Source organism: Citrus sinensis, chromosome 8 (assembly GCF_022201045.2).
Source record: "Citrus sinensis cultivar Valencia sweet orange chromosome 8, DVS_A1.0, whole genome shotgun sequence".
NCBI classification, from domain to species: domain Eukaryota; kingdom Viridiplantae; phylum Streptophyta; class Magnoliopsida; order Sapindales; family Rutaceae; genus Citrus; species Citrus sinensis.
The window spans coordinates 13,000,450-13,017,078 of record NC_068563.1 but is presented as its reverse complement, the minus strand read 5'-3'; the positions used below and the strand labels follow the sequence as shown (position 1 = coordinate 13,017,078).

The window sequence follows — 16,629 nt, the reverse complement described above, 5'->3', positions numbered from 1 at the left end:
GTTGTCTAGCTAGAAAAGTAACCAGAAAACCATTTGGTAAGGCCACTAGACCTGAAAGTCCATTATAAATAATCTATTTTGATATTTGTGGACCAATGAGTGCAAGGGCTAAACATGGAGCCAAGAATTTTATCATACTCATCGATGACTACACATGTTTTGGTCATGTTTATTTGATTTCTCATAAGTCTGGAGCATTAAATTACTTTAGATCATACATAAATTTAGTAGAGAATCAATTCGACTAAATGATCAAAGTCCTAAGAATGTACTGTGGACGTGAATACCGTTCATAATAATTCAAGGAATTGTGCAATGATAAAAGTATTAAGAGACAACTAACTATTCCTAGGACTCCACAACAAAATAATATTGTGAAAAGGAGGAAGAGAACATTACTCAAGATGGTTAGGTTTATAATGGCACAAGCAAATCTTTCAGTTTCTTATTCGGGAGATAAGTTGTTGATTGCCATTTATGTACTTTATCAGTTCCAAGTAAATTAATAAGTTCCACTTTGTATGGGTTATGGATGGGTAGAAAACCTGACCTAACTCATTCAAGTCTCTAGGGCTATGTAGCATGTGCTTACAACCTATCTCATAAACATGGGAAATTATCTTTACAAAATACCCAAAACACTCCAAAGGGTATGTGTTCATAGGTGAACATGTTGATGGAACTACAGCTGAGATAGAATCACGTGATGTCATATTCTTAGAGAATGAATTCCTTTGCATTTCAGAAGTCAACAAAGATGTTCATCTATATGATTTGAATGATCCAGAGATCAATGGCATTCTAATTTATAAATTGAGAGAAACCTACGTATATTTGGGAATTCTAATCCTAGTTGGCGTCAACCACAAGATGAGCTTACTCCATAGGACAACTCAATTTGTTAAAGTAATCGTACACCCGTCCCACGTCATCGTTCTAAGATTGAGGGGGAGGCATTTATGATTGCTTCACATGATAGTGATGAGCTAAGAACTTGTAGTGAGGCTATCACCTCAGCAGCTAATCAATTATAGATTAAGGCAATGGATGAAGAAATGAAGTCTATGAAATTAAACCACGTGTAAGACTTGGTTGATCTACTGTCCAATCGTAAGATGATTGAAAATAAATGGGTTTTTCATGTTAACCGAAAGGCGGATGACACAATTGAAAGATACAAGGCACGCGTGGTAGCAAAAGGATGTACCCAATAAGAGGGTATAAACTGTGAGGAAACTTTTTCTCCAATAATAATGTTTGCCTCTATAAGATTAATTATAGTCATCGTTCACATATGGACCTTGAATTACATCAAATGGATGCTAAAACAATATTTCTAAATGGAGAACTAGAGAAAAAAAATTACATGGAACATCTAGAGGGTTATATAACCAATGACTAAGAGTACAAAGTTTACAAGCTCAAAAGGTCTATAGATAGACTAAAACAATCCTCCAAACAATGGATAATGACTTATGGATTCTCGATGACCGAAGAAGACTATTGTATATATGTTAAAAGGTTTGAAGGTAACTTTGTTATCTTATAATTATATGTGGACGACATATTGTTGGCTAGAAATAATATAGAGTTTGTCCAAATCATCAAAGAATAATTATTTTCAAACTTTAAAATGAAATATATGGATGAAGCATCTTATATCTTGAGAGCTAAAATCCATAGGGATTGTTCCAAACAACTTTTTACTCTGTCACAAAAGTCTTAAATTAGAAGAATTTTTGAAAAATAAAAAATGGATAAATGTAAGCACATGGATAGTCTCATCTTCAAAGGACAAACTCTTAGCCTTAAAATATGTCCAAAGACTCCCAAAGAATGCTTTGAAATGGCACAAGTTTCATAATTTAATGCTGTTGGAACTCTGATGTATGTTATGATGTGTACAAGGCTAGATATTTGTTATGTTGTGGGGTTAGTAAGCAGATACCAAATCAAATCCTAGACGCAAACATTGGAATACTTTCAATAAGATTTTAGCATATTTGAGAGGCACTGCCGACTATTCTTAACGTTATCAAGGAGGTGATTAATGCTTAATTGGATACACAAACGCCGATTGGGAAGGCGATCTTGATGAGCATAAATCAACCTCAGGATACATATTCATACTTAGTCGTGGTCTCATCTCTTGGAGTAGCATGAAGCAAATATGCACAACTTTATCGACTATGGAAGCAAAATATGCAGCATGTTTAGTCACAATATATCACTATATACTGTGATAGCCAAGCAATCATATCGTTTACCAAGGATGTGAAATACCACAACAAGTCTAAACATATAGACACTAAGTACAACTTTATGAGAGATATTGTGGCAAAAAAGAAAGTGTTGATGCAACACATATCCACACATTTCATGGTTGCAGACCCATTTACTAAAGCCATGACACGAAATGTTTATCTCGCACATACAAAATCGTTGGGATATGTAGATTGTAAAGTTGTACTTGATTAGTTTTTGGATAATTTTAATAAAAATTTTTATCCATTTCTTAATGATATTAGCATGGTTACACACATACATGATTATTACAATATATGTCTTTAGGTTTTGACAAGCTTTCTTATACAAGCAGTCGCCTGAGTTGCTAAAAAAAACAAGCTGGGATGAGACACAAGATTAAGAAAAAGTACTGGGTACGTTGTCATGGACTTATATCTAGAAAATGTCACCTTGATTAGGTCAAGATGAGAACCTGATAAAGCCAAATACGAGTTCATTTGACGCCTTATGAAAGCGAGCTTATTGAGACTCAAATTGGGCGCTTGAATAGCGACTAATTTTAGATCGGTACAATGACTTGTTTGACATATGCTCTTATACAAAGAGAATTCACTATAACAAGTGATTCATACCATGCATGCTTTTTTGACCAAAAAGAAAAATGAGTGAATGAATCCCTACTTCCTCATCGTGTAAGTTTCTTCGAGGAATAAAAAAGACCCCGACAGTTATCCTTAGGTCACCATCAACTACATGTTGAAGGAAACGATTGGTGTTAGCTAGTTTAGCATGTTTTTTCTATGACTATAAGGTTATATGGCCTATGAAACATGTCTAAGAAAGCAATAGCCGAGAACTAAAAGATATAAGTAGGATGGGAAGATTTATTCTCCTCACATCTGACTTATGCATTCCCCAATCAACCATGTGTATAATCCACTTAAGAGTGAATACAATTGTGAATAGATAGATTGCAAAGTGTCAAAAATATTTTTTTTCTTGAGGGATTAAATATGTTTGTATTGATATAATGGATAATGAAATCTAGAATACACGATGAAAAAATTATTTGAATCTCTTACAGAGAGTGCAATTGAGATTTTGAGCTTTCCAAGCTCCAACTTATGTTGTTCATGGGTTACATGTTGCATTTGCCCATATGATACTATGGTTGTGGCTTTGTGCCCATATACCTTACTCTGGTTACTCTGGTTACTCGGTCATCTTATCACGTGTGAGTGGAGATGTTAGATTTACGCACCCATAATAGGCTGACTTTATCCAACATGAGAGACAAGTTTAATATTGTATAACTTATCTAGGATTCTTATAAGATAAATTTAGAGTTTTATTTACATCCTAATGACATAAAGTGTGGCTTATTCAAATAACTCTAGGAAATTTATTTGAATTAGACTACACTTATTGTACAATAAGAATACGTACAATAAGAATCAAAGTATCATCATAAGGAAGAGTGAGAGAGAAAGGGAAAAACAAGGTAGTGGGTTCTTGCTTCGTGAATTGGGTGGATTTTCAAACTCCGTAATTGTCTTCCAACCATTAGCGACATAAGCTCGTTACAATCTATTCCTAAAGGTTTCCAACCATCCATTCTTAGATGATTGTAGGGAATCTATTCTTTATTCCTACATATTTATGACAATTTGTTTCCGTATCAATCAACAAGGTATGACTTTGGTTGATAAAATAAAATGCCTGATTGATTTAGAAAAACAACACATTTATCAATTAATAATCAGAATAAGCAGGAATTAAAATGGACTGCCATGAAAAATGAAAATAAAAATAAGTTACATTTATCAATTGATAATCTAAATAAATAGGAGAATTAAAATGAACAAGAGTGAGAAAGAGAAAAAAGAGTCAGAATACATTATTTACTTTTAAGTTGTAGGAATCAATATTAAAATAAGTTGTATTGTCAATAATGTATTTATTTTGTCTGAGTATCAAAATTAATTATTTTAAACTATTAAAATATCCTTACTTAACTATCTCATTTTTAATATTATTTATTATAATAATTGTGATTATTATTATTATTTAAAAAAAAATGTTAATAATAATATTAACAATAGTAACAACAATAACAATCATAATATTAATGATAATAATAAAAATAAAAATAATATAATAATAATAATTTTAATAATAATAATAATCATTATTACTGATAATAACAATGAATAAGAATAATTACAATAGCAATAATATAATAATATTTTAATTGAGAATAAACGTGATATTATGAAAGTTGAATGGCATAAAATGGTAAGTTCAAGGAATGTCAACTTTCCCAACCCCCATGGGAATAAGTTCCCATTCTTTAATCCCAAAAATATATAAACCCCCCATGTTTCATTTTCATTCCTTCTATTTTAACAAGTAAACATTATTAATTTTTTCTATTCCAAACTTTGATTCCCTAATCCCACAAGTAAATACACAATAGATGTAGTCATATATGAGAAAATCAGCAAACAATCATTAACTAATAAGAAAATATTAAGGACTGGATAACATTGCCCATGAACGTATTCTAGAAGCCCATAAAACATTGGAAACTAGACATCATCTGCGGACTCCAAAAGGAAAATAACCTTTAATCAAAAACGGGAAAGCTCAGGGACTAACTGCTGCCCATTCCACCAAGTTGGCCTGAGATTTTGGCCTTGCAGGTGGGACACATGTAACCAACTGAATCTGGCTGCATCTCGGAATCAACAACCTCATGGCTAAATTCCATTCCACACCACACACACAAGGTAGTAAGATGATGTCCGCTGGTAGAATTTAACAAGACTTCTGATTCAACCTGGGTTGAGGAACCATATGACCCATCCATTCCAGCATTGTTTGACATCTGAATTGGCGCCTCTGGAAGTGGACCAGATTCTTGTCCGGTCCCAAAGCTAGATTTCATGCTTTCAATTTCATCCAACCTCAAATCATCAAATCCCGTTACATTTGGATGCCTTTGCTCAATCCTATGAGCTTCATCTTCTACCTGTCATGTAGCACCAGAAGAATAAAACTAGTCCCTAAAAAATACAACAATTGGCCAATTGCATCATTGAAATTAGGTTTATATGAAGAATGACAAGTAAACCTTCACTGTAGCAGACAATCCAGGTAAATAGTAATTAGATAAACTTTTGTCACTGATAATTTTAGTTGCATAAAGGGTATGAAGTGAGCAAGAAGTTGCTATTATTTAATATTTTAAGTCCAAACATAGACAATAGAACCTTGTCTTTTGGGAAGACTATGCAAATAACATGCATCCACAAACTATGATCCTGATTTGAACTTTAAGTAGTAATTCGTTAATGAAGAAAATTCTAGAAAAGAAAAGCTTTACAAAAGAAAAAAGGAAAAAAAAAACTAAAATTCACTAATGTACGGAGAACTCTGTTATCACTCAATTTAAAGTTACCAATAACTTATGGATAACTATTTGGCTATTTGTACTGCTTTTATGATGTAAGAAAGCAAAAAGTTCAGATCCTCTAGAATTGTTACCAACCCTCTAAAGCTAAAAATTGCCTCAACACTAGTCAACTAAAAATTTCCACATAACAATTAAGACAGCTGTTTCAGCAAGCCAAACTCTATCTCTTGACTAATGCAGTTCTGATACTTTTCCGCAAAAGGAGACAGCATCTTGTTTAACTTCAACTATTAACTCATACTAATCAAAAAAGGAATAAAATCATGTATGTCAACTTGGGGTGTTAAAAAGGCAGCACAATACACAAACTTGGAAAGTCAGCTTATTCAGCCATTCCATAAAATTAGTTATTTTGTTCATGGGTTTTCATGTAATAAATTTTTCAACTTCAGACACATTAATGATTAGGGTCATGATGCACATAACTGTTGATTTATAAATCCCTTATTAGTGAAATAAAGAACTTATAATACGGAATCAATCACTGCCGTGGATTCCACATGCTGCCAATTAGGCATGCGAGCAAACCAACTGCGTTTCATGCCACGGTTTCTCACTTCTCTTGAAATCAGATTTTTGGAGTTTTTTTTTATTCAATTTGTCGGTTTTTCCAGATAGAAACCTACAAACGCTTGTAGCAGTAGACAGACGCTTAATCCTACAAATCAAAATGACAAGGGATGAAAACTAGAAAGCGAGAAACTTTAAAATAAAAAACAAAAAAAAAATTCTCAAATTGCTGTACCGATAGAAAAAAGAAAACGATGGGAAAGAGGATAAAAAAAGGCAGTCAACAGTCCATGTCAACTTATTCAAAAGTATATGTTAGCACCGAATTCCTCCAAAATAAATGGATTCTACAGCAATATCCTTAAAACTTTTATTATTAACAGCTGAAATGACACAAAATTCACAAGTTTTCTGAACTCTTGAGGATCCAGATCCAACAACATAAATGCAAAGAGGTAACCAGTATTTTTAAAGCCATCAAAACATTAACAATAGAAAAAGAAAAAAAGAATTTCAGGATATATAACCAAAAGAAATAACGAATGTCCCAGTACCTTATTTGAGACAGCATTGGTTGTTGGAAAACCATGTGATGGTTCCAATAAGGACATTGAAGTCTCAGAAACTCCATATTGAAGTAGATTTTCTTTCAAATTTTCTTCAACTGCAGCTGATAGTTTTTCATCAGCTGGTTCCACATTGCTGCTTCCAGAACAAGCTTCTACCCTAATATTCTTATTATTGTTAACTTCATCAGGCTCTCCAGGCTCAACTGTATTAAGGCAGCCTAAATTCACATTACTCTCAACAGGACAACCATTCTGATTGATTGATGGAGCAAGTGAGCAGCTTTCAGCACCACTTTCCCGCTCAATAACAGACTTGTCAATTTTCTCAGCAATGAACACCAGACCATCCTTCCCATCAGAAGCTTCAGATTTACAACCCTTTTGCTCATCAGCAGGTATGGAGGTACCAGTATCTACACAAGCCTCAACCTTAACATCCATAAGACATCCAGCATCATCAATCTTCTTCATTTTTTCAGTAGTGACCATATTCTCAATAATTTGTTGATCTGACAGTTCATCCATATTTGTGTCAAACTTGGCATCATCTATTTCAGGTTCAGTGAAAGAATTATCAGAGGTTAGCTCATGGTCAGAAAAGGAAGCAAGAAGTTCTGAATTGGAAACAACATTAAGTTTATCAGGAGCTGACCCACCAACAGGTTCATTATTTGGTCCACCAGTGGAGGTTTCAAGAATGGAATTCTGAGCAATTTCAATCAATGCGTCCATTTTAGATATCCTAGTAGGAAACTCATCCCTAATAGGAGACTCAGTTCTCTTTTGAAGTGTCAACCGACCATGAGGTTCTTCTATGCCCCTCACATAATTCCTCACATGAATACCAACATGACCATTGTACCTACGCCTTTCATGAAATACTTTGTGACAGAACTGGCATTCAAACTTTCCATCTTTGATAATCACACCATCCCCAACCGAGGAACCAAGTCTGTACCTCCTTGTAGTTCTCTGGTGAAATGATAAAAGGTGCTGCAAATATGTATCCTTCTCATCAAATGTCATCTCACATTTATGGCACTCAAAAAGGTCACGTACTTGAACCTCCGCAAGATTATCAATTCCCAGTAAAGTAACTTCCTTATCATGTTGATTTGACTGCCTTTGATCATTCTCCTTCTGGGCAATGTCTGCAAGCTGTCAAGTACCAAATAAATCATATTGAATCAGGCTAAACTAGCCATAACAGTTTCAAAGAAATTTACTTACACTATCAGTAGCCACTCTGTAATCCTGCTGCATCTCATCACCACCAGGATTAATTGACTGGTTTGTGTCATTAAGTCCAAAGTATGATTGCAGATATCCAGAAACTTCCTTGCAAGAAACAAAATGTTGTCCACCAGGGCTGGAAGAATGTCAATAAGAAAATAGGTAAGGTCACGCCACACACAGGGGAGAGGGGATTTTAGAGAGAGAACAATGTGTAACTGATAATCTTATGCGCGCGCACACAAAAAAAAAAAAAAAATCAAAAGAGAAAAGGCACTTAAAACCAGATTAAAATAGAGAACAAGTTGAACGGATGAGAGTAATCCTGGGTTGAGATAAGAGTCTGTTGAAACTTCACATAAACAAGTATTCAGCACGGCTACTATAGAGGGTTTACCAACAATTTTGATGATTTCTACACCATTTAATGGGACTCAGCACCACAGTAGAGAAAAAAAAAAAAAAAAAGCCCAAGCATTGCTCCTCAATTAGTGGACAACTTAAATGTGAAGTAAACTAGCTGCTCTGCCAAAACACATACATTTTGAAAACTATTAATATAGGAAGAGATTTCATGTATGTCTCCATACATTATGGCACTAATTTCAAACTTCAGAAAGCTGAAGAAACAGTGTAAGTAACATTACATCATATATTTGTTGCATATGCAATGTATGAATATACAAGGAACAAACTAAGAAAAGTTAGAATATGGATCTATAAAGATTTTGTTAGAGAAACTGCTTAACCCAAAAGTTTAAGCTGATAGGTAAGGGTCCAACAATAGTATTTAAGACCAATCTTAACAGCCACCCATGTAAAATGTAGAGTAAGATGTGAGACAGAAGCTCCTAGATGGGCTAAAAGACAAATCTCGAAGTAAGCCAATAAATTGAAGAAATAATTGAAAGAGATCTCATATAAGAGGAATTGAACTTGAGACCTTGGCACTGATACCAATTGCTAGAAATAAATTGAGACAATTGCAAACAAGAAATGTTTGTTTCTAAGAAAAAGCTCTTGTACTCAAAACTCAGCACGTTTAATTTCTAGAATCAGGATTTCTTCTCGCAAGCCACATGAGTGGCAATGTTGGGTCCTTGGAGACTTCTTAGAGCACTGACATGCTGCCTGATTCCCCCCATTACCCATCTTCCCAGAATTGTCAGGGACAGTAAGGTTAAGGTCAGCATATTTGAAAGCAACCAGGTCTGTGCTTCTGTGTTCTTTGCTGCTTGCACAATCGGCTAATGCTATGTTACTGTAAAAGCAGAAATAAGTGCTTTTGCAATTCTAGGTAAAGCAGAGAAACCAGTGACTGTCTGGCAGCAATTTACACAAAGGCAAGAACCCATATCATAGATGTTACACAGAACCGCCAAATCACTAATATAAAAACCATCTTCAGCATGCCATTATCATCACCACCATTGCTTTCACAGAAACACAGCATCAGTTGCTTCCACTTGTGAAAGCAGCAAAGAAGCATGAACCTCATTGCATCCGAATATGCTAAACTTAACCTCCCTGTCCCTGATAAAATTTATGGGTAGCTGGTTCATGGGAGAATCAGGCAGCAATGCAGCATATCAATCCTCTAAGTTCATCTTTCACTGCACCTGTGCTAGTAACCAATTTGTAATGAAACAACCCAACATTGCCACTCACAGTGAATATTACAAGCAGTATTCAAATTTCTCATATGGCTTGTGAGAAGAAATCCTTATTCAAGAAATTATTTGGGACTAGAAATCCGGCAGAAACTAGTTAAATGTGGTGAATTCTAGGTCAAGTGCAAGTCTTAACAACTATAAATTTCTAGCATAAGTGAAGTTAAAAAAATAATTAATTAATTAATATTGAAGGTAGGGGATGAAGGTCTATTATTTCTTTAATTTTGGATTACTACCTAAAGAATATGCAGGATACAATGTTAACACGAGTGGAAATTGTCAACCCCAGATATCACACTATAACACTTATTACTCACTATATAAATAAAGGGGGAAGCATAACACTAGAGAATCTAAAAAATTCTACAAAAATGCAGGCAACTTCTCTTTCTAATATATCCTGTTTCTGTTTTTTGATAACCCAGACTCCTACACCGGCCAAGACCTCAACTGGGGGGTTATAGGGTGCCTCAACCCCATGACCCATTAGACAGCAAAGGGTGGAATTCTTAAGCTCAACAGAAGGATTAAACCTAAACCTCGATAAAGCCAAGCACCAGATCCCAAGCCCTCAACCAACTGGGCTACCCCCTTGGGGGCCTCTTTCTAATATATCCTTAAGGGCTTTAAGACTATATTTTTATGAAGTAAACCCTAAATAAATTAATATAAAAAATGAGGGAAAAGAATTTCAGCAATGTAAAGCAAAAAACTATTTTTAATAATTTTGTTGGTGTACTGTCTCAATAACAATAATTCCTACCACAATTACTAGATTCTCATCAAAACCGGCCTGTGTCCCATTATTATTAAAATCATACTATGGTGCAGTCCTAGTCTGTACTTTTTACTCACTCACTCAGTTTAAGTTTATATTATACCATCCACTATCTTATATATAAGTATACATATTAAGCAAAGCATTCACAAAATCCAGACTAAAACTATGTAATACTAGACAGCTTTTACCACAAAGCAATGTATCAATCCCTGTACAAGTTAGTTAATCACTAAAACCTTATTGTTAAGAATGCCAGAAAAAACCACAAACTAAAGCAGAATTTTAAATAAAAAATGTAACAAATAGAAATTGTACAGAGATCTTTCTGAAAGAGTGGAATACGAGCTAATATGCCTCAGAAGTTAGAAGCTCTATGTGAGCATTTTCTAAATTTCAATGATTTACTATGCTAGAAGATTGATTTCATTTCCTATGATTTACAAGGCTTAAAACAATAAAACTTTTTTCCAAAAAGTTTATATTAGAGATCGTTTAGTAGCCAAAGCTTAAGGAAAGCACACTTGAAAGCAAAAAGGTCTGTGTTAATTTTACTGAAAACTTTATTAGAGCAAACTACTAGAATAGTGGCTACATAACAATTTCCATGTTTAGGTTACTATTTGACTAACTTCAAGACCTTAAGAAAGGTAGTTTTATGATGGCACAAGACCATATTTTGTTTGCTCTTATTGGGTGAATCTTGAGACTATCTTATCCATTTTATATATTGTATAACACAGCTTAATTTATAGCTAACTTGATATATCTATGCAGTCAATATATTGTAAAATGAAGATAGCAAAGAAAGAAAGAAAGAGACCTGATGTATCTGCGGCAATAAACAGAGGCGCGACCCTCTCTCCTTTTAAGGCCAAGCAATAGCTTCCAACCAACGGGTAAAGTGTCACCAAGCAAATCGGCATCAACAATCTTCCTTTTCTTCCTTCTACTACACCATTGTCCACCCAAATCCCTCAAAAACCCTAACAACGCCTCTTCGTTAGCACTTATTCCTTCAGTTCTCCTCCTCAGCTCCTCACCATAAGGATCCTCCAAGCTGCCCAAATCGACAATGTCAACCACACTCCCATTCTTATTCACCATCACCAAATTCTCCTCTAACGACTTCAATTTAGTCTTCGGCTTTCTCCCTCTCTTCCTTTTTCTCATCAACACATGTTTGTCGTCGTCGTCATCGTCGTTGTCGTTTGCTCTTGTGCCGAAGAACGGTACAACGTCCTGGAATTGAGGGCTTTGGGTGAGATATTGCTTGAGGGAATTGATAATGGAGCGGTTCTCGAGGTGATCGGGGTCGAGATGAGGTGGGAGAGAGGAAACTTGATGATGATGTTTAGACGATGGGGGTAGAACTGGAATACGGTGTCGTATGTGATGGTGGTGGTGAGTTGTGGCGGTGCCACTGGGACGAGAGAAGGTTTGGCGGCGTGAGCCAGCGCTTTCGTTGAAGATGGAGCGATCAATGGTTGGTATTACGACGTCGTCGAGACGGTTGAGGTCGAAAGCGGAGGCGGAGCACAGCGACAGCGCTCGAAGCTCCGATTGGGTTAGGGTTGTCATGTCTATGAATGGCAGAGAATCTATAGACGCCATTTCTGAACAGAAACTGAAAAATCACTGCCTGCTACTAAAATTAATACATTGGGATTTTATAGAGAATGAGATTGAATTTTACCCAACCATTAAAATGCTGATGCTCATTATATTTTCATTCAATTGACAGCACTGCTGCTATTAATGTTGTGTTCATTTTTAGCTCTAATGTTTTACTTGCAAATTTGTAAGGGGTGGGAATCTCACTATAATTTTGAAGTGTCCCACTCCCTTAGCGAGGTATGAGTGAATTTCTTTTTATTTTTATATTTAATAAAATAAAATAAATAATATCATATTATTTAAATAATATTATATTTATTAAAAATAATAATATTAAATATCTTTAAATATAATATTATTATATTTAGTTAAAAATAATAATTTATATTAATTTTAAGTTAAAATTACTTTAAAATATTATTATTATACTCATAGAGAATTAATAATATTAGTATATACTATCTTTATTTGAAAATATAATATTATTATATTTATTTACAAATAATAGTATTATATTTATTTAATATTAATAATTAATAATAATGAATATTTTATTAAGAAAATATTAATTTTGTACTACATTATTAATAATAACGTCTCATTTGTGTTGCTCTTATTAATGATTTTTTATTTACATAATTAAAATTAAAATTAATAAAAAAATTATGATTTACATAATTAAGAATATTAATAATTAATATTAATTTAAAAATATAATAAAATAAGTATTTTATTTTTCAAATATTTTTTTAATTTTGTAATTAAAACTTATAATTCTTAAAATAAGGATAAAAGTGTAATTTGAAAGCATTTACTCTCAATCCAAGATAATGTAAACACATAAATTAGATTATGGTTTAAATTCTATACTCTTATTCTAGAGTAAGTAAACAACATACTTCCACTTCTACTCCACACTTCTAATTCCAAGATTCTCACTCCTCAAAATTCTCACTTCTCAGAATTCTCACTCTAATCCAAAATGTAAATTCTATTTCTCAGAATTCTCACTCTAATGCAAAATGTAAACGTTACATAAGATTAGTAAGAGTGTTGGTAAATTGATTACTTTCAAATTACCTTTTTTTTAAAAAATTTATTATTTGGTCAAGAAAATCTTCTTACTTTTAAAACCTATTATTTGGTTAAGAAAAGGAAAACACAAGAGCGAGTCAGTGAATTTTTTTCTTCTTAATAAAAATATGAGATAAATTAAATTTTTCAAAAGTGAGGATAAACGATTTGAAAATATTATTCACGATGGGAGTAATCTGAAATTAACCCTTACTATAATTTCAATTAAATGGCAAGTATTTATAAATAGTAACAAATATTACCTTGTGAAACTTCATTTGAGTCTTTACTCAAGTCACCAAATCATCTTGTTATTGCAAATCATCTCGTTATTGCATTCCAAAGCAAACAATTATGATACTTTTACTATTCAAAAATCGAAGTGAGTTGTGAACTGGAATAAAAATCAAGAATGAGAATCATAATAAATTACTCACTTGAGCTATAGAAATCATAATTGAAATGAGTTGCATTTCCATTATTTGTTTACCTTATCTTGCAATCAAAATGAACTATTATAAGTTATTATAAAAATGCCCTTTGTTAATTATTGTTCTTAGTATTATTAATATCTATAATAATAAGAATAATAATTGAACGGGTTGAAATTTTTACCTTCACATGAATTTGTAGTTGTGGAGAACTTGAAGGTGTTGCTTGATCCTGGAGCCGATGAAGGGTACATGAAAAGGGTACTCTGATGCCCAAGTTAGTATTTGTCTAAGGCCAAAGAATAAGAAAGATGAAGAAGAAGAAATTGGGAGAAGAAGAGTTTTTCCACTAGAGTGGATATTGTCCTTACAATAGCCAAAGACCTCTTCTCTTAGAGATGGACCTCTATTTACAGAAAATAGATGATAAAACCCTAATTCCAAGGACACGTGTCACTATTTCAGATCAATACACGTGTATGTTGATTTATGTGGGAGAATTTTGTACACTATTCCGCATATATCCTTTTTCCCCTTCCCATATACTTCTGATCATGTTTTCTTTAAATAATAGATTTGGAACCACGGTGACATGATTTCTCCTTCTATTTTTTCTTCTCTTTATAATTTACTTAAGATGTCTATTCCTATAGTCATCTTATCCAAAATGATCCTTATTAAGTTACTTGATAGGAACGCGTGGCAAGACGTGATTCCGTGAGGAATTAGGTCGTGGCTTTTTCGAATGCCTTGGACGTATGAATATACTTCTGGAGGAATGTTATCAGTTTGATTTTCTCTCAGTTGACTTAAGGAAATATGAATTATTTCTGACCGAACTTCCAAGATCAAATGCTAGTTCCTTGAATTTTTCTCTAAACTGAAGTTCTCGGGAAAATGGTAATCATTCTTTGAACTTTTTCCCTGAAATGGAATTTCAGAATGAAATTTGAATTGTTCTTTGAATCCATGAAATTGATTCCTCTAAACTAAAGTTCCAGGAGGAATCACTAATTGTTTTCTAAATCGATATAATCGATTCCACTGAATTTTCCTTATGAAATGAAGCTTAAAGAGCAAATGTTAGTTTCTTAAACTTTTTTTTAATTGAACTTCTGAGAGGAACTGCAAATTCTTCCTAGCATTCAGACTGATTCGAGAATGGTTTATGAAAATTTATTGTTTGTATTTTGGAATTTTGGCAAGAAGATATTTTCTGCCTTAATTTAGCTTAATTTATCTTTGTCTTGCCTTGTATAAGTTTGGTCATTCCTTACTTTGGCTTTTTCTTGTTGGCTCTAACTTTTTTTTTCCTCGGTTAGCCTTTGTCTTGGTTTTTCTTTAGCATTTTTATATCTTACATGGCTTTGACTTTTTATTGACTTGGCTTTTGTTTTTCTTAGTTACCTTTTGCCATGTTTTTTCATTAGCCTTTATTTGCCTTGCTCAGCCTTGGCCTTTTCTTAGCTTGACTTGCTTGTCTTGCCTTGGTTTTTGTTTGTCTAGGTTTGCCATTAACCTTTTATTTGTGCTACTGGGTATTGGCCCTTTCTTAGCTTGGCTTGCTTTTGTGGCCTTTGCTTTTGTTGCGTTGGTTTTCATTTAGCCTTTATTTGCCTTGTTTGGCATTGTCCTTGGCTTTCATTGAGTGCTTTTAAAGTTTTGGATGATTGTTGCCCTAAAGATCACAGGTAGGCTAATTAATGTAGCTTATGTTTCAAATGTCTCTTATTCTAGAGTTAACTTTTAGTTCAGGAGGTAGCTTTTGCTTCATCATGTCCTTTTTTATTTTGGGCGTATCTATTCGTAAACTTAGAGTTTGTGCGCATTTGAATACTTGAGGCTGACTTTTCTACTCGGACTATTCCAAAGAAATATATTAAGGAACTTTTCCTCCTTGTTGGCCGTAAGGGAAACTGAACTATTCTCTAAACTGAAGTTCCAGAAGAATTTGAATTATTTCGTGAATCAATTTCAAAAGAAATGATTTTACAGGAATATTATTAGAGAACATTTCATTCTTAGTGACTGTCTACGAAATAGGGATGGCAAAATAGCCTGACCTAAATTTTGTCCTGATTGGTCCGACCTGAAATTTTCGGGCTTTAACCTAAATTTAAGGTTAAAATTTAAGTTCGGTAAAAATGAAACACTGATAAAATTAAAATTTGGGTTCGAGCCTAACATGACCCGATTAGACTTGACTCGAATTTTATATCAAATAAAAAAATTCACATGCTGATAACACAATAGTGACATGCACACTGTAGTCACACACGTAAAACACACACACACACCCCACACAAACTGATGAACACATTCCCATTTTCCATTCTAGATTTAGAACAAAACCCCAACGCAAAGCATAGAGAAGACAGCCACTAGTCGCTCACCACTGTTGCAACCCTACAACTCCAACTCTCCAACTCTTAGTGTGACAGAGAAAGATGATGGAGTAACTTGTGTTGAGACGAGAAAATTTGATCCGATTGTTACTCGGCAAAAGATTGCAATATTGGTTGTAAAGCATGAGTTACCACTTAATTTTGTGGAGTATGATGCATTTAGAGATTTTATGTCTTATACCAACCCATTGGTGAAGATGATGAGTAGGAAACTTTAAAGGGTGAGATCCTGAAATTATATCAAGCTGAAAAGGCAAAAGCAATGGCTTTGTTGGAGAATAATGATAGTAGGGTAGTAATTGCTACAGATATATGGACTATTAGTAATCAAAAGAAAGGGCATATAATTGTTAATGGACACTTTGTGGACAAGTCTTTGCAGTTGCAAAGTCAAATTTTAAGGTACTTATTACTTGATGTTATGTTTATATACTTTTACTTCAATTAAATTAATTCTAAAATTTAATTTTTGTGTGATGAATAGGTTCATATATTTGATATCATGCTTTTTTACTTTTATTTTAATTCAATTTAATTAATTCTAAAATTTAATTTTGGGCGAGGAATAGTTTATATATTTGCCAACCCCACATATGCTGAATTTGTTTCTCAAGCAT

At 33.6% G+C, this 16,629-nt stretch overlaps 1 protein-coding gene across 3 annotated transcripts; it reads right to left on the bottom strand.

The window, feature by feature from the left end:
• Positions 1-4,736: 4,736 nt before the first annotated feature.
• LOC102626569 (uncharacterized) lies at positions 4,737-12,300 on the bottom strand. Of its 3 annotated transcripts, XM_006492573.4 has the most exons (5): positions 11,309-12,298; positions 8,032-8,170; positions 7,458-7,959; positions 6,787-7,349; positions 4,737-5,278 (listed from the first exon to the last, which is right to left on the bottom strand). In XM_006492573.4, the coding sequence occupies exons 1-5, from the start codon at positions 12,097-12,099 to the stop codon at positions 4,901-4,903; spliced, it is 2,373 nt and encodes a 790-aa protein (XP_006492636.2). In that variant the 5' UTR covers positions 12,100-12,298; the 3' UTR covers positions 4,737-4,900. The 3 variants fall into 3 exon arrangements, with proteins under 3 accessions (XP_006492636.2, XP_006492635.2, XP_006492637.2); XM_006492572.4 differs by having other exon boundaries at positions 6,787-7,959; positions 11,309-12,297; XM_006492574.4 differs by lacking the exon at positions 4,737-5,278 and adding an exon at positions 5,286-6,380 and having other exon boundaries at positions 6,787-7,959; positions 11,309-12,300.
• Between the last annotated feature and the right edge of the window lie 4,329 nt (positions 12,301-16,629).

What these genes read in the sequence shown, in the direction of transcription:
- LOC102626569 (XM_006492572.4), bottom strand. Translation starts at nt 12,099, where the DNA reads ATGGCGTCTATAGATTCTCTGCCATTCATAGACATGACAACCCTAACC. An exon ending in TATTGCCGCAGATACATCAG is followed by an intron (nt 8,171 to 11,308) that starts GTCTCTTTCTTT and finishes ACATTCTTCCAG; the next exon opens with CCCTGGTGGACAACATTTTG. An exon ending in ACAGAGTGGCTACTGATAGT is followed by an intron (nt 7,960 to 8,031) that starts GTAAGTAAATTT and finishes GGTACTTGACAG; the next exon opens with CTTGCAGACATTGCCCAGAA.